Source organism: Panthera tigris, chromosome A3, assembly GCF_018350195.1.
Source record: "Panthera tigris isolate Pti1 chromosome A3, P.tigris_Pti1_mat1.1, whole genome shotgun sequence".
NCBI classification, from domain to species: Eukaryota; Metazoa; Chordata; class Mammalia; order Carnivora; family Felidae; genus Panthera; species Panthera tigris.
In genome coordinates, this window is record NC_056662.1 from 123430497 (window position 1) to 123450674 (window position 20178).

General features: G+C 55.1%; 1 protein-coding gene across 1 annotated transcript in view; it reads left to right on the top strand.

Annotated features, from left to right (window-relative positions):
- The first annotated feature begins 849 nt into the window (after positions 1 to 849).
- HS1BP3 (HCLS1 binding protein 3) overlaps positions 850 to 20178 on the top strand; it is a 30911-nt gene continuing 11582 nt past the window's right edge. The window contains exons 1-4 of the mRNA XM_042982436.1: positions 850 to 910; positions 5642 to 5807; positions 9530 to 9737; positions 12199 to 12418. Coding sequence (XP_042838370.1) covers positions 879 to 910; positions 5642 to 5807; positions 9530 to 9737; positions 12199 to 12418 — 626 coding nt within the window. The 5' untranslated portion in view covers positions 850 to 878. The remainder of the gene's footprint in view (positions 911 to 5641; positions 5808 to 9529; positions 9738 to 12198; positions 12419 to 20178) is intronic.

A 20178-nucleotide genomic window follows, 5' to 3' on the forward strand; every position in this document is an offset into this window, starting at 1 on the left:
ACCTTTGATGTCTTAGGCCTTGGCCTGCCTTCTGCAAGAATCCCCGTTTAGCAAGAAACCCCTACCCTTGCTGTCTCCTCCAGTAATTTTCCATCCCTGACCCTCACGCAGACCCTTGGCCACCCCCGCTTCATCCTTGCTGTGCTGAGCTGGGCTGGGCCTCATCCCCCTGTGTGATAGTCCAGAGTCTATTTGCAGGGGTCTCACCAAGTCTTCCATGGAGTGGGACTAGGTCAGAACAACACCTCTTTAGCAGGGGAGAGGAAAGAGCTTTGAGAAGCTCTTGTTGAGAAGGCCCTGGAAGGCCTCGGAGTGGCTGCTGCTTCTTCAGATAACGCCCCACAAATGAGTCTAATTGATCTTGTTCACTGGGTTGTAAAGTTACCTCATTTGACCCTCTGAGCGTCCCCGGGGCCATGACCACTGGCTGCGTTGTTTCCCAACACTCTCCCCAAGGCAGAGGAGCCAGGTTATTTACCTTCTGAACCGGGACACTGGGCACTCCTAAGGGTGAAACCGGTGCCTTGGGGTTACCGACGGGCCTCCTCTGTTTTTCCTTGCGTGCCTTCTGGTCACTGGGTTGGCTCAGGATACTGGTTCGGGCACGGGGTGCGGGGGGCGTGGGGGGGCACGGCGGGGGGGACAGGGGGCGTAGCCCAGGTGGACCCAGGCCTCCCGTGGTCAGTGCTCAGTCAGCACCCAAAGTTCCAGAAACGCTGGAAATTCTCGGCGGCCGCAGGCCGAGTTTGGTGGCCACCAGGGGGCGGGCCGGGGCCGGGGCCGGAGCCGGGGCGGGCCGAGCGCGCGGGGCGGGGACGCGGCGACGCCGGCGCCAGCGGGTCGCGTGACCGTGCGCCCCGCCTGGAACCGCTGCGGTCATGCAGTCCCCGGCGGTGCTCGTCACCTCCAGGTGAGCCAGACCCCCGTGCCCGGCGCCGCGTCTCGGGCAGCGTGGACTCCGGGTGCGCGCGAACGAGCCCGATGCGCCCAGTCGGAGGAGCAGGCGGAGGCGGCCGACCCCGTGGGCCCTCGGCCCGGCCTTCCCTGCGGCCCTACAGGTTCTCTGGGGTGGACCGCCCCACCGTCCTGCAGGAGCGGTGGGCGCATTGAGTATCCCCGTTTTACAGATGGGAAAACTGAGGCCCTTGAAAGGGTGACGAACTGGCCCAAGACCCAGTGGAAGGCCGGGATTGGCTAGTCCCGCAGGCGGGCAGAGAGGGGGGGTCTCCTCTGCCCTTCTCTGCCGACGTGCGTTCATTTTCTTTATCGCCTGAAAATCTAGTTTATACCTCCTTTCAGTGCTCACTCTGTGCCGGGCCGGTGCGCGGCCCTGGGGATGCGGGTGAATTAGAAAAGGCCGGCCCTGCAGGGGAGACGGAATGAACACGGACGGGGGGCGGGGGGTGGGGGGGGGGGTGGGGGGGAGCCGAAGCGGAACCAAGCCGGGACGGGGAGCGATGGTGTGGGGAGTAGGTGCAGGTTGCCATAGGAACACGGCGCAAGGGCTGAACCCAGACTGCTCGCGAGTGCGCGTCCCGCGAGTGCGCGTCCCGTCCCGCAGGGAGAGTAGGAGTGAACCAGGTGGAGGGGAGAGACGAGGTGGCAGCTGCTCACGAGGTAGCTCGGGAGAAGAGCAAGTGACAGCAAAGGCCCCAGAGGCAGAAGGTGCAGTGTGGGCCCACCCTGACCCAGACCGGGAGGACCCAGGGCAAGGTGGATCCTGGAAAGCCTGGGGTGCACACGCTTTTACTCTTCCGCAGAGTGACTGACTCACTGATACACCTCTCTTGTTCCCCCTACACAAAATCTTGGTCGAAGACGACAGTTTATTGCCTAAATAAATGTATTGCCTAGCCCAGCTGTTATTTTTCCCGCTGTAACCTGAACTTCCCTGTGGCTTGAGGTCTAGAAAATGTAATTCTGTAAGCAAACCCTGATGCCAGAACCTGCTTGGTGTCCTCTTCATGATGCAGTGAAGTGACAGGTTGTGTCTTCGTTGGCAGCAGAGGTTTACCTGGTCCTACATAAGTCACCTGTCCCTGAGCCTGCTTTATTTTCTGCAAAAAGGAGGTTTGAGATTGGCAGGTATGAGTAGGGCCAGCAACGGACGCCCGCTCAGCCACACGCAGATGGAGTGTGACTTTGGTGCTGGGTGCTCGGGAAGGGGGTAGGTAGGTGGCTTCCCTCCCTGCCCCAGCCTGGATGGGGCTTGCTCATGGTCTCACGTGCTGGTGATGACGGCCAGTCGGGTAGTGCTCACTCCGTCCTGCTGGCAGGTGCTGGCAAACCCGAGGGGCTGTCCACAGGGTAATTCCAAAGGCTTGAGACCAGCCATCAGGCAGGCTCTTCATGGTTGGGCCCCAACTCAGCTCTCCAGCGCAGCCCCCCACCGCTAGGGTTCGCACCTGCATTCACCCACCTGCTACTTATTGCATACCTACTCTTTGCCAAGTCCTGGTTCAGATTCTAGGGTACAGCAGTCACCGAAATGAAGCCCATCTCATGGAGCTTTAGTGAGGACAGCTGGACAGGAGGTAAATGGATAATGTGTCAGGGATGATAAATGGTATGAAGGAAAATAAAACGGTAGGGGAAAAAGAGGAGGAGTGAGTGCTGGTTTATTGGTGTGCCGTTTTGTCCAGGAGTGTTGTTCTGATAGAGTGGCAGTTGGGCAGATCCTGACAAGCTCTGTGAGGGAGAGAGCCGTGATGCTATCTTGAGCAAGACTGTACCAAGCAGAGAGGACAGCAGAGCCAATGTCCTGGGGCAGAGGGTGCTTGGGCACTAGCGAGCAGGCCAGCATGGAGTGGAGTGGGCCTGGGGGAGTGTTGGGTGAGGTGGTAAGGCACTGTGGGCTTGGGAGCAAGGGGACAGTGTGCTCAGGGGAGAGAGAGCCGGAGGAGGGGGAGGGAGAAGGAGAAGGCAGGGGGAAGGGGAAGACTTACACGAGCCTGCCTTGAGTAGGTGATGGCCTCAGGTAGGAGCCGGCCAGTTTGTCCCCAGTGGGACGCAGGCCAGTTGTGAGGGGGAGGCTTGGGGATTTCTGCGATTGCTGCCCTTCTCAGTGAACCAAGAAGCAGGGGTGTCAGGCGAGAACAGGTACTGGGGGCTTACTGGGGGTTTGTTGAGAGAGGCGGCTTAGACGCCATATCTTGCTGCTCAGAGGGTCTCAGGAGCAGCTGAGAAGCATCAGCATCACCTGGGAGCTGGCTGGAAATGCAGACTCTCAGGTCCCACCCCAGACCTGATGTGCATACTGGCAGCTTCCCCAGGCGACTTAGATGCACTTGCAGTTTGAAAAGCTTGGTCTAAAGCATAGGTGGGCAGACTGTACCCGTGAGCCAAATCATGCCCACCTCTTGCCTTTGTAATAAAGTTTATTGTCTGGCTGCTGTCACACCACATGACAGAGTTGAGTAGTTGTGACAGAGACCATATGTCCTGCAAAGCCTAAAATGTTTACTATCTGGCCCTTTATGGCAAAAGTTTGCCTGCCGTCTAGGGTGGGTGGGAGAGTGAGTGAGTCAGGCTCAGGGGCATCAGAGTTACCCGGAGTTGTCAACACAAAGATTATTGGTACCCCCCCCCCCCACCGGGGTTTCTGATTCAGTGGCCTAATTTTCCAGGTGACACCAATGTGGCAGGGACCACACTTTGAGAAGCCTAAGTCTAGACCAAGGGAGGGGTGCCAGGCCTAGGCTGTGGCTTGCAGGTTGTGGCGGTGAATTTCAGGTGGGACCAGGCGGCACCTCTGTGTGTTTATCCCAGTCCCGTGCAGCTGCTGGGCACCAGGACAAAGGAGGCAGAGAACTGGAGACTTCGGGATGGGGCAGGGGAATGGAGGCCAGAAACCGTGGTTCACCAGGACCTCCCAGCTGAGGAGGTGTGACAGGAACAGGAGCATCAGTGGAAGGCAGTGGGACCGTGGACTACAAGTCCCGATGTGGTCAAAGAACTGGGAGGTGTACGGTACTAAGAGGGAGAGAGTGAGCCCCTCTGGCGATAGAAGGTGCCTCTCAGCAGAGAGGCCAGGGTTCCTTCACGCCTTCTTTCCTCTGCCAAGAGGCCCCCCTCCTCTGCACTCCCACCTATGCTCTGTAGCATAATGACCCCAATTCCTGCCGCCCTCCACTGGGCTCTGGGGCAACTGCCTGGGAGGACACCCTGGCTCCCCCTCTGACCTGCTGAGACCCGGGCAGCTGACTCCCTTTGTCGTGCCTGGTTCCCTCTCGGGGAAATGGTTGTGTCCCTTTGTAGAGCTGGCAGAGCGGGAGTGACTTAGGTAAGGTCCTTAGAGCCTGCAGAGCCTGCAGCTGTGCGGGCTGCCACCAGGCTCATGTTTAGTCCTCTCTGTGCTCCCGCGCTAGTAACTGGAGCACCGTGGACACCGTGTTCAAAGCCCGGAGCAGCACGGCCTCTACTCAGCATCAGGCCAAGCGCGCTCGTGTGATTACTGGCAAAAGGAAAAAGGCTGATATGTTAGGTGTGTTTTTCCATCTCACAGGGGTACGTTTGGGCTCGCCTGGGCCTTCCTAATTGATTTGCGCTCATTACCATGTGCCTTGTGTCACATGAAAATGTGTGTGTGCAGGGGTGTGTGGTCAGTGCATGTATACTCTTCATACGCACTTGTCCTCTCTGGTGGGTGACAGACGGCATCACCATGGTGACAGTGTCGTGTGCTAGCATGGAGGTGGAAGGAGTCCTGGGGGAGAGTGTCTTTGACTCTCTTTGGGACATTAGGCCAGAGAGGGAGAGGGCCTTGCCCTGGTACAGTGTTAGCCCAGAAGCGCCCTCCTCAGAGCGTCCCTTTGCTTGTGTTCTGGAAGTCCTGCCCAGCACATAGTAGGTCTCAACGTTGATGAGGAGGGGTCCTGTCGTAGGTGTTTGCATGATGTGTATTTGCCTGCTTGGGTCTGCATCACACCCTTATGGAGGATGAGGACATCCTTACCGTTTTTTCTCACTTCAGAGAAAATGTCTTGTGACTTGTTGGCCCCCCATACAATTCAGTATGTTTGTGTAGCGTTTACAGATTCTGCAAGATGTTTGGCCAAGCACCCTCTTACAACCTTGTACAGAGGTCTTCTCAGTGCCTTGTGCCCTGCACTCAGTGCCCTCTCCAACCTCCCCCTGCTACACAGGTTCTGTAGTAGCCAGGTTGCCCCCCTCCCCTCCCCCCAGGTAGCTGAAGAGATGTGTCTCTGCCCAAGTTCCTGGCGGTAGTCATTCTTGCATGGTGTGCAGATAGCCAGGCACTTTCCTTGGTGGGAATACTGCCCCTGCGTGCATCCCCTCCATCCTTCAGGGGCACATGAACTGAGTGTGTTAACACACCTTCCCACTGGTGATTTTCCACGAGCCGCATCTCCTCCGCTCCCACTCGTTTTCCTGCTGGGGACAGCCCCTTGTCCGGGAGCAGCCCAAGGGCAGGGCCCAGGCCTGGGGCTCACGAGCCAGGCCCCGTGAGAGGCCGGTGTGTGGTGGGCCAGGTGGCCTAAAGCAGTGACCGCTGAGGACAGCCAGCAGAGGAACCTCGTACCCCAGGCCTGCAGGGCCACCGCGAGGTCCTGTCTGCATTTCACTCGAGAAGCCTGCTGACTTGAACCTGAGCTTCCTTTGCCTTCTTTCCCTTTGGCAGGCGAGTTCAGAATGTCCACACAGGCCTCGACCTGACTGTGCCCCAGCACCAGGAGGTGCGGGGCAAGATGATGTCAGGCCACGTGGAGTACCAGATCCTGGTGGTAACCCGGCTGGCTGCATTCAAGTCGGCTAAGCACAGGCCCGAGGATGTCGTCCAGTTCTTGGTGAGCTGGGGGCTCTGCCAGGGTGCTCCTGAGGGGGCCCGGGGGCCAGGTGCACAGGTGTGAGCAGCATCAGGGAGCGGGCGCTTCTCTAGCCAGAGCGTGCTGGGTGGTAAGGGCACAAGAGCGATTCAGGTGCTTATGGTCAGAGGGGAGACAGACTGGTAAAGAGACAGGTGCAGTCCATGACAGGAGCGCATGGGGCTGTGGGTGTGCAGAGAAGCAGCACCTAGCCCACCCTTGGGAAATGTTCTGGAGGATTTCTGGAGGTGAGAAGTGAGCCCATAGAGCTATACAGGAGAAGGGAATCCCAGGCAGAGGGCGGGGCATAAGCAACCGTAAGTCCAACCACGGAGGTTGGACACGCAGTTCAGTGTCATCCTGGATGAAGTAGAAGATGAGGGTGACGATGGGCAGGATCCAGGTCACGGAGGGCATGTAGGGAGCCTGACTTGTCTTGCAGCCAAGGAGGACTTCGAAGTAGGGGAGTGACTCGCTGGCCCATCTGGTGGGGAGTGGAGTTGGATTGGAAGGAATCGGGCAGGAGGCAGGGGGCCCAGTCACGAGTCCAGTGATGCCCCAGGGGAGTGCTGGAGGCAGGCCAGCAGGAGTTGGTGTGAGAGGGAGGGAGAGAGTTGTAAAATACAGTATTTCCAAAGTAATATGCATATCATTTGCTGGCTGACTGTTTGCACCAACTGTAGAGCACCGGCGGAGGGGCGGGTCTAAGGGGGATGTGTGGAGTCTGAAGTGTCCCACAGACACATGAGGCTGGAGTGAGGGACTGGGCAAAGGGAAGGTTTAGGAGGAAGCCCCAGACACACAGGCAGCTCAGGGACAGTCATGGAGAAGGAGGAGCCTCTGAGGCGAAGGGAAGAGAAGGGGGCATCGTGGAGTCGCAGGAGCTAAGGGAAGAGAGAGCTTTTAATTAAAGGTAAAATGAGCCAGAGTCCTGTGGTACAGACAGGATCAACAGCTACAGGTTTGCACATATTTAGTTCTGAATCTCCTGGCAGCCAGGACAGAAAGGAAAACCATGAATTATGTAGCTCTGGTGACCTATCAGAAGAGACATCACCTTCTAAGAGAGAAAAATGTATGGCACGGTCTTTACAGGATATTTAACACATGGGAAGCATCGAAAAGAGCACGATGTCTTTCATTTGCTCCTTAAATTGACCTTTTTTTTAAGTTTATTTATTTATTTTGAGAGAGAGAGCAAGAACAGGGAAGGGGTAGAGAGGGAGGGAGAGAGAATCCTAAGCAGGCCCCGCACTGTCAACACAGAGCTCATTGCGGAGCTCAAACTCACAAACCGTGAGATCATGACCTGAGCCGAAACCAAGAGTCGGACGCTTAACCGACTGAGCCAGCCAGGCGCCCACTTAAATCGATGACGTTTAGGGAGAATCCAGGTCTAATGTCGGGTGCTGGATCTGGTTCTGCTTGGCTCTGAGTGCTGGGGTTTTGCAACTCCTGATCATCTGACTTGACCCACCGTGGAGCTGAACACACACACGTTTTCAGGGCTGGGAGCAGAAGAGAATATCTGAGGTGCGTGTCTTTGGGCATAAGAGAGAAGCAACATCCGGGGAGCCCTGGAGGAGCATCCCGGCAGGTCTGAGTCCTGCACAGAGGGCCACCCTTATGTGCGAGGCCATGGTGGAGACATCTTTACACCCCCGTGCATCACCCCAGTGCCAGTCTTTTGTGGCCAGTGAGAACTGCAAAGGGTGTTAAGTGCGTGTATGGATGGCCATGCGTGCAGGGGCTTCTCACACATTTTGAACCACCTGTGAGGGCGGAGGAGAATGCATTTACCCGCCATGAAATCTCTGAAGTTTCACGATTTAGCTAAAAAAAAAGGAGGGGGGAGCATTTTGCATTCTATTCCCGAAAAGGATACATGTCTCAATAAAAACATGAATTTAACTGCTCATCAGAAAGTAAAACAGCCCCCAAAAAGGGACCCTGGGTGTGCTTGCTGTTTAGCGGCGCCCACGTGTGCTGGCGGTACGAGCACACACGCCTCCCCCGGAGAGGCTCAGGGTAGCAGTGCTGTGCACCCTGCCCGTGGGGGCCCCAGGTGAACAGCAGCTCACATCTCTGCACCCATGGCCTCTCCCCGAGCCTCTTCTCCCAGCTGTTCAGGAAGCTGCTTGAGAAGCCCTTGCTTTGGAACACTGATGAATGTGGGTCCTGGTTGGGCGGGGGGGCACCCCTGACTTAAAACTTTCTGGCCTCTCACGCTATCAGTGCTCAGGAAACCTGAAGCTTCCAGGACCCCATTCCACTCCTGCTGGGTCCAAGGGCCAGACCCGCGTGGGGCTGTCAGGCCAGCAGAGGGCGCTCAATCCTCAGGGTCACAGCTTCCCTGATTGGGCCGAGTCCCCCTCCTGGCTGGAGTCACTGTTCTCAGGACCCAGGGGTTAGAACCTACATCTCTTTCCTGAAAGGATCCTCTTACCTTTTTCCTTGAGGGCTGTTCTCAGGACAGCTCCAGAGCCAGATCCAGCTCTGGAGCCAGCTCCAGATCCAGTTGACAATTGCAGGCTGCAGCCGCCTGGCCCAGGGAACTCCCCATTGGCAGGGGGAAGGTGGAGAAGGGGACTGGGGGACTAAATTCCTCCAGTGCTCCAGCCACCTGCCGGCATGTGAAACCCTCACAGGCTGGGGGTTCTGGTGACACCTGTAGTTAGCCAGGGCCGTGCGCTCCAACACAGCTGTGCACCGGGATCGCCAGTCTCATGTCAGCACCTCCAGACACCCCCAGCGTCCTCAGCCACACCAGCATTCAGTGCTGTGCTGCAGGTTTGGCCCTGGCCCGGGAGCAGAGGTGGGTCTATCTCTGTTTTTATGCTCAGTGCTCCGTCAGAGGAGCTGGGGAGCCAGGCCCAGCATACAGAGTCCAAGACAAGGGAGGATGCTGGGCGATTGGTGGGTGGGTGTGTGGTCAGAGCAGGTGACTCTTTGAGCACCCACGCTGGGTTGCACAGACTGCGGCAATGCCTCCGACCCACTGTGCCGCGGCTGCTCCCTCCGTGCAGGGCCTGAGCCTTGTGGGGCAGAGATCATGCAGAGGTGGCCTCATAGAATGTGAACTCAGCTGGGAACTGAGTGTCAGGGTGACTCTGGTGGCCTGGGACCACCTGCCGACCTGCTCCCCCGAGGTCCCAGTGTGCATCGGGGTTCTGGCTGACAGCAGGGCTGAGAAACAACCTTGTAATATCTGGTTCTTCTCCACTGGAGCCCTGTAGGGATGGTTCCAGCTAGAAGGCTGCTGCTTGCACGCGGGAATATGATCCAGAGATCTGTGTTGAGAAAAGGTGACTCATGTGGTTGTCGGAAGATGACCTAACAGCTGGCCAAACCATGAGGTCACCCCACTAGTCTGATGAAGGCCCAGAATGGAGGCAGCCGGCCTCCTTGGTCACCCGTGGGCCGGGCCAGGGTCCCTGTGCCAAATGTCTCTACCTGGACGTGTGACAGTGCCTGGAATCCACCATGGCTGTATCTTCTCTCTGGCTACTCAGACTTTCATAATTGAGCCTAGTACTGATTAGAGGTGTTGAGAATGGAGCTGAGGAAGGATGATGCGTGGAGGGTCAGAGGTGCCCCAAGGCTCCTGTCCTGGGGACAGGCTCTCCAAACAGCCCGGCCTCTGGGCTGTCTGGTTGGGGCAAGGGGGAGAGTACTCAGGAAACCACATGCCCCTCTCATTCCAGGTCTCCAAAAAGTACAGCGAGATCGAGGAGTTCTACCAGAAACTGAGCAGTCATTACCCCGCGGCCAGCCTTCCCCCACTCCCCAGGAAGGTCCTGTTCGTTGGGGAGTCTGACATCCGGGAAAGGAGAGTCCTGTTCAATGAGATTCTGCGCTGTGTCTCAAAGGACGCCGAGTTGGCAGGAAGCCCAGAGCTGCTAGAATTCTTAGGTACCTGAGGCTCTGTCCCAAACCCCTGAGGTCTCCCCTGGCCCAGAACTAGGCCTCACTCCCCTGGCTGGGCCGGTATGGGTCCACAGCTACTGCCTGCAGTCAGGAAGCTTCAGCCAGGCTGTTGAGGCAGGTGGACCTTACCCGCTGCCCGGCCGTGGTGGTGGGCAGGGAGAGGCTGGCACCTGGTCTTTGAGGACTGACTGCCTGGGTGCCAGATGGGGCTCATACAGGGTGTTCTCTGTAGTCTGACTCCACCAGAGGCCCATGCCCCTGGCGCCATGCCCCTCCTGGCATCCCCAGAGCTCCACCCCGCCCTCAACCCACACACCCCATTTTGCCTCCTGCCAGCCAGGCCTGGGGACCTGGTCCCTGGGGACATCTCCCTCAGCTTGCCCCCCACAGGTGTGGTTTGGGTATGGCTACAGGTAGAGGCTCAGCCCACACTGGCCCAGTGGCAGGGACTTCAAACTCTTGTAGTATGTGTCCTCAGCCACCTCCTTCCCCTTCGAGTTTCCTTAGCTGTCAGATGGGACAATGCCTGGCAGCCAGGTGGCAAGAGAATCCAGTGAGCTCACGCGTGTGAAGCACGTAGAACAGAGCCTGCTGTGCAGGAAGTGCTGTACAAGGGTGGCTGACGTTTTCCTTCCCACTCAGTACACCCGGGCGCTGTCCAGGCTTGCTGTCCAAGGCAGATGAAGTGCCTGTGTACCCCTGGGTGGGGAGAGGTCCCATCAGGAGGTGCTGGACTCTCCCCCTGACTTTCTCCCCTCTTTGGACCATTCTGTTTAACTCTTCCTAATGACTGTGGTCTCTAAGCTTCACAAGACAGATGGGAGGTTTTCAGAAGACAATTAACAAATAGCAAATACACCCAAAAAAAAAAAAAATTCAAGGGGTGAGGAATAAAAGCAAAACCAGTAAATGCACAGAAGGCTGGGACTGGGTAAGGCTGCAGAGCCCAGGTTTCTCCTCTCCTTTTCCATCCCCCCTACATGGGCTTGTGGGCCCCGGGTTGTTTGCTATGAGATCACAACCTGTTTACCTCCCAATGGGCTGTGTTGACTGTGAGATGGGGACTCCAGCTGATCCATAATTGGGGGGAACTCCCGATCTCCTGGCCCCCTCTGTTATGGAGAAGCAGGATAAGGTGATCTGACTTTCCTAGCCTTTCTGTGCCTCAGTTTCTTCATCTGTAAAGTGCAGGTGCAAACAGGATCTCTCACTTGAGATTTTTACAATATTTAAATAAATCCATACTTGAAAAATGCTTTTTTAAAAAAATTTTTCTTAATGTTTATTTGTTGTTTTTTAGAGAGACAGAGCATGAGCAAGAGATGGGTAGAGAGAGAGGGAGACACAAAATCCAAAGCAGGCTCCCGGCTCTGAGCTGTTAGCACAGAGCCCGATGCGGGGCTCAAACCCACGAACTGTGAGATCATGACGTGAGCCTAAGTCAGAGGCTTAACCAACTGAGCCACCCAGGCGCCCCTACCTGTAAAATGCTTTTTACATGATGCCTGTTACATGAAATTGAAGGTTCATGACATTTTGAATGGTATTTTCACGTTTGTCCTAATAAATCAATAGCAAAGCATAACATAAGGCAGTGTATCATTACTGCTTAGTTTAACTTATTACAATAACACATATTACTCTTGTATACATATTCATACCCTACGTGCCACGCGTTCTGTAAGTTCGTTACTTAAGAATGATATTTTTTAAGAAGGAACTGCTTTCAAAGATCTACCGCTCAGTGGCTGTTTAGGTATAGATGAACAAGTGGTCTAAACCCATTTCTCAACCCATCTGTGGGGAAGGACTAGCTCTTATATTCCCAATCTGTCACAGACAGATATTTTCACAAATAACAAAAATCCCATGCTTGGATGTTGTGACAGTGTCAAGCTGCTATGGAAGTTTCCGGATGCTTGCTCTCCCTTTCCTTGTTACCACATCATGGACATCCGTCAGTGGATGCTTTGAGAAGCGCTGATGTAAGCCAGTTTGTAATAGAACCGTTAACAGTTTGTGCTAAATCTTCCGCAAGCTCACTGTGCACTCCTTGGGCTCATAGTCTAAGTGCCCAGACCCTTGGAGCAGATCTTCACTGGATTACGGAGCTCCCTGATATGCCCCGCAAATGCACGCTGGCTGGCTTGTCTGGCCCTTAGCCAGGGCATGCAGGTTCGGCCGCTGCTGTGATGCCAACCTGTTCCTCGGCTCCTCCCTGTAACCACTCCACTCTAGGCTTCGCTGGGGCGCGTCACCCCCCGACAGGCTACAGCAGGGGCTCAGAGCCCAGGCTGCCCCTTGTCCACTCAGACCCACAACCCTGGTCCCAGGGTGCTGTAGAAAGCCCCCAGCTCAGGTCCTGGCACAGGAGCTTGGGTGTGATGCGATGCCTCTTCATTCCCTGCCATGGGTGTCAGGTGCCCTCTTCTGTCTCCTTCCACAGGCACCAGATCCCCGGGGGCTGCGGACCTCACCAGCAGAGATGCCTCTGTCCTGGAGGCACACAACCAGGCCCGGGACGACGGGGAAGCTTTCGACTTCTTCAAGCAGCAGGACCAAGCGGAGGATGAGGGTCTACCCATCCCAGGCCTGCAGGGTCAGGATGCAGGGAAGTCCTCTGAGGAGGAAGAGGAAGAGGCACTGGACCCTCTGGGCATCATGCGGTAGGTCTCCCCATCTTAGATGGGCCCTCCTTCTGGCTTGTTCCTGGTGATGGCTCTTCTCGTCCTCTGTCCCGAGAGTCTGAGAAAACCTGTCTCTCTGGATCATCACCCCATGTACCTGGGGTGCTCAGGGAACTGGCTCTCTACTCACTCTCAACATGCCTATTCTTAAAGCTAGGCTCAGGCATTGCCTTCTCCCTGGCCCCAGGGCGGGCCCCTGATCTCTAGCTCCGCACTGAGTCTTGGGAGTCCCGACCCCTGACACCCCACCTCAGCAGCCCAAGAGCCCCCGGGTCTCCACCCAGGTCACCACTGAGCCTGTGACTTGTGGCATGTGATTGGAGCTCCCTGGGCTGCGTTTCGTTGTTCTTAAAGCAGGGGTGTTTACCTTGGCCCTGCCTCCCCCAAGGCGGTTATAAGGCCTATGAGTTACATGGGTGGAGGAGACTGATAACCCTCAGGGTGCTGACTGTGTGATGAAGAAGGTAGAGTGAGCCCTGGGGTCCCCTAGCCAGTCAGCTGTGTCCCCTTTACATGCACATATATGCACACAGGTGCATACATACATATGCTGGCTGGAGAAGAAGAGGTAAGCCAGCTGCGGTCTTGGTGGTCCCTTAGTATCCTGATTCTGTCATCTGATTCCTTCTCCTTTCCTGGCCCTCTGACTGCTTTAGCTAGTCACTGAGCTGCTCCCAAGCCCCCACTGCAGGACCACCCTGTGCTGGGATTAGGGGACCACAGGCAGGATGAGCCCAGAGAGACATCTGTTCCCAAGGCCTGTCTGATGGGCACAGGCTGAGATGTGTGGGAAGGGCCTCCCAAGCAGACAGACTCAGCCACTCGAGGGCCCTCACCGCTGCTTGGCCCAAACCTGCGAGAAGCAAGGTGGGAACTCCTAGGTGTTTCTGAGCACCTACCACACACTGGGCTTTGTACTTTGCACTTCACATACTGTGCCTCATTGATGCCCTGCCTGTAAGCAGATGCTGTAAAATGGGACATTTTACAGATTAAAGAAACAGAAGCCCGCAGAGGCCGAGTGCCATGCACAAGGCCAGACAGCTGGTAAATAATGGTACTGGGATTCACATCCAGTTCAGGGCCCCGGACTGTGGTGTGGACTAGACTGCTTGGGCTTGAATCCTGGCTCTGCCACTTGCCAGCGTGTATCTCTGGCAGTTTACCCTTGTCAGTTTCCTGCAGTGAAAATAGAGCACTGCTAGCACCTCTCTTTAGGGCTCTTGTGGCGACCGCCCTTCTCATGGTGCCAGCTTGCTGCCCCAGCACCTCCGCAGAGCCAGCCGCAGACCCGCAGCGACACTCCCTCTGCCCTGATGAGAGATTGAAGTTCAGCCAACAGACAAGGGAGGCCCGTCTCGCAGGTCCTGTTCCAGAAATTAGGGAGGGGCAAGTTCCACTTAAATGACATGAAAATCACAGTCCAGAAAACTCTGCCCGCCATCCGCCAGCTTTCCTCTCCTGGAGGGGATGTGAGTCTGGGCACACATAAGAGGGGTGGCTGCAGGGCCCCCGTGAGACCAGCCTACAGGGGACAAGGTTCACTCTTGGGAAAGATCTGGTGCTCTGGGAGACATGGCACCAGAGCCGGAAGTCGGGCAGCGCCTTGGTGCCCAGGAGTCAGGTCCCCCTGGCCCTCCATGGCCACCTTGACCTGGATGAGGGATCAGCGGCCCTGTGGAAGAGGCAGTGAGGTTATTTGGGGAGCAGTTTGTAATAGGCACTCCTTATCAGCCTTGCACAACCTGCAGGCCCTTCTTGGGCTTTATTTTGGTAAAGATAAGGCTTTGTTTGAACTCATGCTCTCTGTTGTTCTGAGTAACCACACGTAAAGCCAAACGGAGAAGGACTTCAGTGGTTTGCGCCAGCCTTTGGCTGAGGGTCATGCTTAGCAAAGCGGCTCCTTTTTTGGGTAGGAAAATGCTCTTTGGGGTTGGCAGGGGCCGCCCTGAATTTTCTACTTATTTCAGTAGCAGATTGTCGGGAGATGTGTCAGCCATCTGGGACCACCCCCTCCCCCCCCCCCGCCCCCAGCACTGTCCCCAGCTCTGCACTCGGGGGTGGCAGGGGTGGGGGGTGCTGATTTCTGAATCCTGGGAAAGCTTAGCATCTGAAAGGGATCCCAGAGGTCTAATAAGACCTCCTGCTAATTTTTCCTTTAATAACTGGTGTGACAGTGGTCAGTTCTGTTGGTCCCATCAGGAAAAGTAAAAACTAACATTTTTTGAGAGCTTGGTAAATGCCAAGAACTGATTCCCATTCTCGTGAATCGATACTCCTATTTCTGTTGTTGTTGTTGTTTTTTAAAGGTCATGACACACCACCTTGCTCTCAGGACCTGTGTGGGTCTGGTTTGGGAAATGGTACTCTAGGAAGCCAGTAGAGGCATCAGGCTCTGTGTGTTTGTGTGTGTGTGTGTGTGTGTGTGTGTGTGTGTGTGTGTGTGTAAGCTGAAGTTTGGAGACAAGTAGCTCATCCAAATTCATGCAACCACAAAAGGCAGAGTCAGGACTCAGTGCCCTCCGCTTGCATGCACTGTCCCTCGGTTCCAGTCATTCTGCAGTCTGGGAGGTGGGCAGGGCCTGGGATTATCCACAGATGGGAAAACTGAGGAGAGTTGAGCAGACACTTGGCTGAGCCTCATAGATATGTGGCAGAGCCCCACCTTGAACTCAGGCGTCCACCTTGGCCTCTGCGAGGGCACCCAGGTGGGCCTGTTGACTCTTGCACAGTGCTGTCCCCCCTGCCCTTTAGTGGGGAGCATTCTGGTTTTTTCAGACTTACGCTTTGCATGTACATCCCCCACCCTGCCCTCAGTTCCTCTGCAGATGCGGCACCCGCTGTCCCAGATGTGCACCAACCCCCACCCCCAGTGCCCATCTGGGCCTGGCTTTCCAGAGCAGCCACGTTTCCAGGTGACAGGCGTGAGTCCTTCCTGCCTTGGACCCGGTGGGGCGCTGTCGCTCCACCACAGGGCTGCCGGAAGGGGGGGAGGTCGCCAGCACAAAGCCCCGTGCAGGGACTGCCCGGGCTTTTCTTTGTCTCTTAAACCTGATTTTGATTAGGGAAAAGATGAGTTGGTACACCAGTAGAAACTGCTTAAAGATAGAAAGAGCTTTCACTCAGCCCATCACAACTCTGCCGCTCTCCTGCTGCTCACAGGATTTTGGGCATTTGTGTCCCCGCGTGACCCACATCGCTACATGCACAGCACACATGGCTTTTATGCTGTGCTTTTCACGGTGGATTCTCTCACAGTCGCTTTCCATGTCCTGCGTCATTTTCATGTTTAACTCTATTGTAGAGACTTCACACATTTGCGAAAGGTGGAGTTCTACTGTAATAGTTCTGCCTTCCGCTGGAAACACTCTGTTAAAACCATTTTTAATTGTAACTTGAATAATACAGATTAGTACAGAAAAATTGAAAACACAGCAAAAAGGCCTTTTGCCATGGAGGTATAGCTTTTGGATATACATTTTTAATACCAGAATGGGGTGATGTTGTGTGCACCACTCTATAATTTGCTCTTTTTTTTTTTTTTTTTTTTTTTTCCCAGCATATGTACTGGGTCTTTCCAGATCAGCAAATAGGTTTCTACATTCTTAATCCTGTGCTAGTCTGTTGGGTCAATGCCCTGCACATGGCTTTGCCAGGCCTGCCTGAGGCATTGTGGTGGTTTCCATACGTTTTTGCTGTTACAGGCAGTGAGGAAGTTTATCACGTATGGAGTTTTTCCTCCCAAATAACTGCCCCAGAGCAAGGCCCTAGAAGCTTCTGCCCAGGGGCCTCAGTTGTGCTACTCGGTTATGTAGAATTCTTTAGGGACTTAATCCCTCTCTGTTGGGAAGGCGTTTTTGCTTTTCTAAACCCTGCTCATCCGAGAGGTCCTCTGCCTCTCATCTCTTCCTCCAGTGCCCAGTGAGCCCCCTGAGGACCCTCAGCTCCCCAAGGGACAGGCTGGTTCCTGCATGAACATGCCTTCTCTTAAGGCCAGGCTTCCCGCTCTCTGCTCACAGGAGGGGGAGCCAGCCCCCACTGCACTGGGCGTGGCTCAAGTGGTGAAGCTGGACGTTTTTTTTTGGAGTGAATCACATATTTTGTCATAATTATTTATACAAATTTTGCCTTATCTTCATAGAAGAATCATACGTGTCTTAGTATAAAAATGTTTTACTCCTTGTATTTGGATAAAGCCCCTCCTCTGGGATGACTCTGTGGTTTTGAAAACCTCCTTGTGCACTGCCTGGTACCCCCAGATTTGCTCTGGTTGGGGATTTACTTATTTGTGCCCCAGCTTTATTGAGACCTAATTGGCACATAACATTGTATGAGCCTAAGATGTGCAACGTGATGATTTAATACACATATAAATTACAAAATAAACCACAATAAGGTTAGCAGACTCCTCCATCTGAGAAACTAGTTCTGAGATTTGGAAGTGAGATGTCCTCCAAGGTGGGCTGTGGAGGGGCTATGCAGGTGGCCCCAGCCGTACCTGGTGAGGTACCTCAGAAGCTGCTTCTCCTCGGCCACCTCACTCACGGGCCTGGGATCCCTTTAATGTTCTGGCCCCTGCCTAGGACAGCAGGCCCCGCTGGGAGTCTCGCCCTGGAGCTTGTGAGAAGCGCCCTCAGACCTGGGCTTTAAGGAGCCCTTTAGGTGATTCACAGGGAAGTTCATGTTTGAGAAGCCCCAGAAACCAAAGTTGATGCCAGTCTTGGATATGGTGGGAAGGAAACGACGCAGGAGCAGCAGGCCCTCCAGCCACGGTTCTGCCATCCGCTGGGGCTTCCAGAAGGGTGAGTTCAGGGGTCCATCCTGCTGCCCTCAGTCCCCCGCCCTTTCCAGCTCTCAGGCTTTCTCTCCTGTCACCCACCACCTGCCAGAGGGCAGTTGTTCCTGGTCACAGTGGGGCCTTGTCCTGCACCTCAGCAGACAGCACTCAGCCGCGGCCTGGCCCAGAACCAAAATCAATGAGGAGCACGGTGACAGCCACCCCCAGCTGCACCCTGGAGCCGTCCCACTGATCGATTGCAGCACGTCCCCCGTGAGAGCAGCACTGCGTCCATTTCCCCATCCGGGTCGGTGCGCGGTCTGGGCTGAGTGCACCATGTGACAGTGCTTCCCTTTTTTCCTTCAGTAGCAAAAATTTCAGTTCAAGAGAAGTCTCCTACAGAGCCTCGATATATATAAAACAGAGTGAGGTAGGGTTGGCCTGGTTGGGACAGGACTAGAGGGAGACTGGATCTCTGCCCCCTTAGCCTCAGCTCACCTCGCACGTGGCCCTGCGTGGCTCTGCAGAAGGTCCGGGCCTCTTAGAGCATGGTTTGAAAGCCACTGGGAAAGCTGGATGTGCGGACACCCCAGAGCAGAATCAGAAGCAGACGGTGCCAGGTTCAAAGCCCAGAGGTGCCCCTTTACCAGCTGGAGGGCACTGGGCAGTTTCTGTTTTTATAAATTAAAGACAAAGTCCCAGTGACAGGAAGAATAAAATGAGAAGTACAAGAAATTACCCTGGTACAATGTTCTCAGTATTTCAGATTTGCTTTGTGCTGGTTTGTGTAAGCTGAACTAAAGGCAGCCTTTCCACTTCCTGTTGTGTTACGCAAACATCAGCACTTACCTCAATGCCGGGTCACCTGGTACAGCCTGTCAGACTTGCTGCAGCCAGGTTAGAGGGATGCCTCCCGCAGCCTTGGTCTCGAGCCAGGGGCTTGATTGGCTGTCCTTGATGGAATTGAATGGTTGCTTGACTCCCTGGGGATGGAACCTTGAGAGCTCATGCCTGTCATTCCCCTGCCTCAGGCTGCCTGGAACTCTTGTGGCAGCCTCCAAGTAAGAGCATTAAAACGACAGAGCCTTTGGGGCGCCCCGGTGGCTCGGTTGCTTAAGTGTTTGACTCTTGGTTTTGGCTCAGGTCATGATCTCATGGTTCGTGGGTTCGAGCCACACATCAGGCTTCATGCTGACAGTCCGGAGCCTGCTGTCCGGAACCTGCTTGGTATTCTGTCTCTCTCCTTCTCTCGGCCCCTCCCCTACTTGCTTTGTCTCTCAAAATAAATAAAACCTTAAAAAAAAAAACAAAACACAGAGCCTTTAAACTGTGAGGGACTTGAAGGCAAATCCACTGTTTATTCGTGGATCTTACTGAGGAGCCAAGACCACACAGCCATGTACCTTCCTGATGGGAGCTCCAGCCCCCTGACCACTGGCTCAGGAATTCACCCATTACCCCCAGCCTGAGACTGAGTCCGTGCCAGGGTGCCAGCCTCACGACCCTTGTCCACGCGTTCTCCATGTTGGGTGTTAGGGGTGATGGGGTTGCTCAGTTGCAGGGACTGCCAGGTCCCACTGGTCATGTCAACATTTGGGGTGTCGTCGGGGATGTGGGAATAAACCAGGGCCTCCCAGGTGAGACCAGGCAAGGGCCTTGATTCAGAACTGGCCATAGCAAAGGAGGGGTCCACCACCAGGACTGCATTTAGCAGAGGCTCAAAGGCACGCTGGGAGTAGGAGCGATTCTTGGTGGGAAAAGAGAAGGCACAGGTGTGCCCCAACTGGAGGCTGTTGGCAGGGGAGGCTGCTAACTGGAAAAGGGGCATCCTGCATGCTGGGCGGGTGGTTGGGGGTTTGGTCTCCTGGGCTGGTCGCTGCAGGTGGTGGGACAAAGTTCCGTCTTCCGTATGCTCTGCTGGCTGCCCATTTGTATATTCAGTCTTGCAGGGCCGTTTTGGGTGTGGCCAGAGCTGGGTCCTTGCTTTCCACTGGGTGCAGCCAGTGGTGTGGGTGCCATGGCGAGTGAGGGACAGTGTTTGGCCCCAGTGCATAAAGGAGGAATGTCCTCACGCACAAGTCCAGAAGGGAGGGGGAGTCACTGAAGTCCTGGTCCGCCAGGTGGGGCCAGTGGCCTGGACAGTCAGGCTATGGCTGTTGAGAAACAGATCCTTGAGGGTGACTCTGGGGTTACAACAAATGATGGGTGTTTACCAGGCAGGCCCTGTTTACTTTTTAGGGCCCAGAATGAAGTCTTTTGGGCCGAAACATGACGTGACCTTGGACAGTATCAAGTGCACCTATGATCACAGGCTTCTGCTGTGCCCTGGGCCAGCCTGCACGTGGGCTCCACACCCAGCTTCCAGAGCATTCCTCGTTCCCATTTAACAGACAAGGAAACAGATGAGGGAAGTGAAATGACTGGCCTGAGGCCGAACATGGGTTCCCTTGCATCCCCCCACCCCCTCCAGTGCTCCTCCCCAGGAACAGAAAGGCCAGAATCTTCCCCAGACCTTTTAGGCTGTGGCCCCAACTTCCCCTCAGACTCTCCTCCTTCACCTTAGCATTTTCACAGGGCTGTTCTCTGCCTGGAGCACAGCTTTCCCGACTCTGCTCATTCCCCATCCAGCGCTTCCCTGAAGCTCCTGTCTGGGGGACGCCTGTCCGGTTCGTGGGGTGACAGCCTCTCCTCGGTGACCTGCACTGCCCTGATGATCGGGCCACTGTGGAAGCCCCAAGACCTGGTGCTGCTGCAAATAGCATTGTCCCGGAATAAGCTTCACAAAAGTGTATTTATTGGCATTCAGAATTTTCTCTAAATGCAATAGAAACTGAATTTAAAATTAAAAAATGAAAAATGCTTTATTTGAAAGCAGGAAAATTGTATGACTGGAGAGGAGATTAATTTCCTTATTTGGTTAAGTGTCACCCTGGCTTTGAAGGTAAGTCATGTTGTCTGTGAG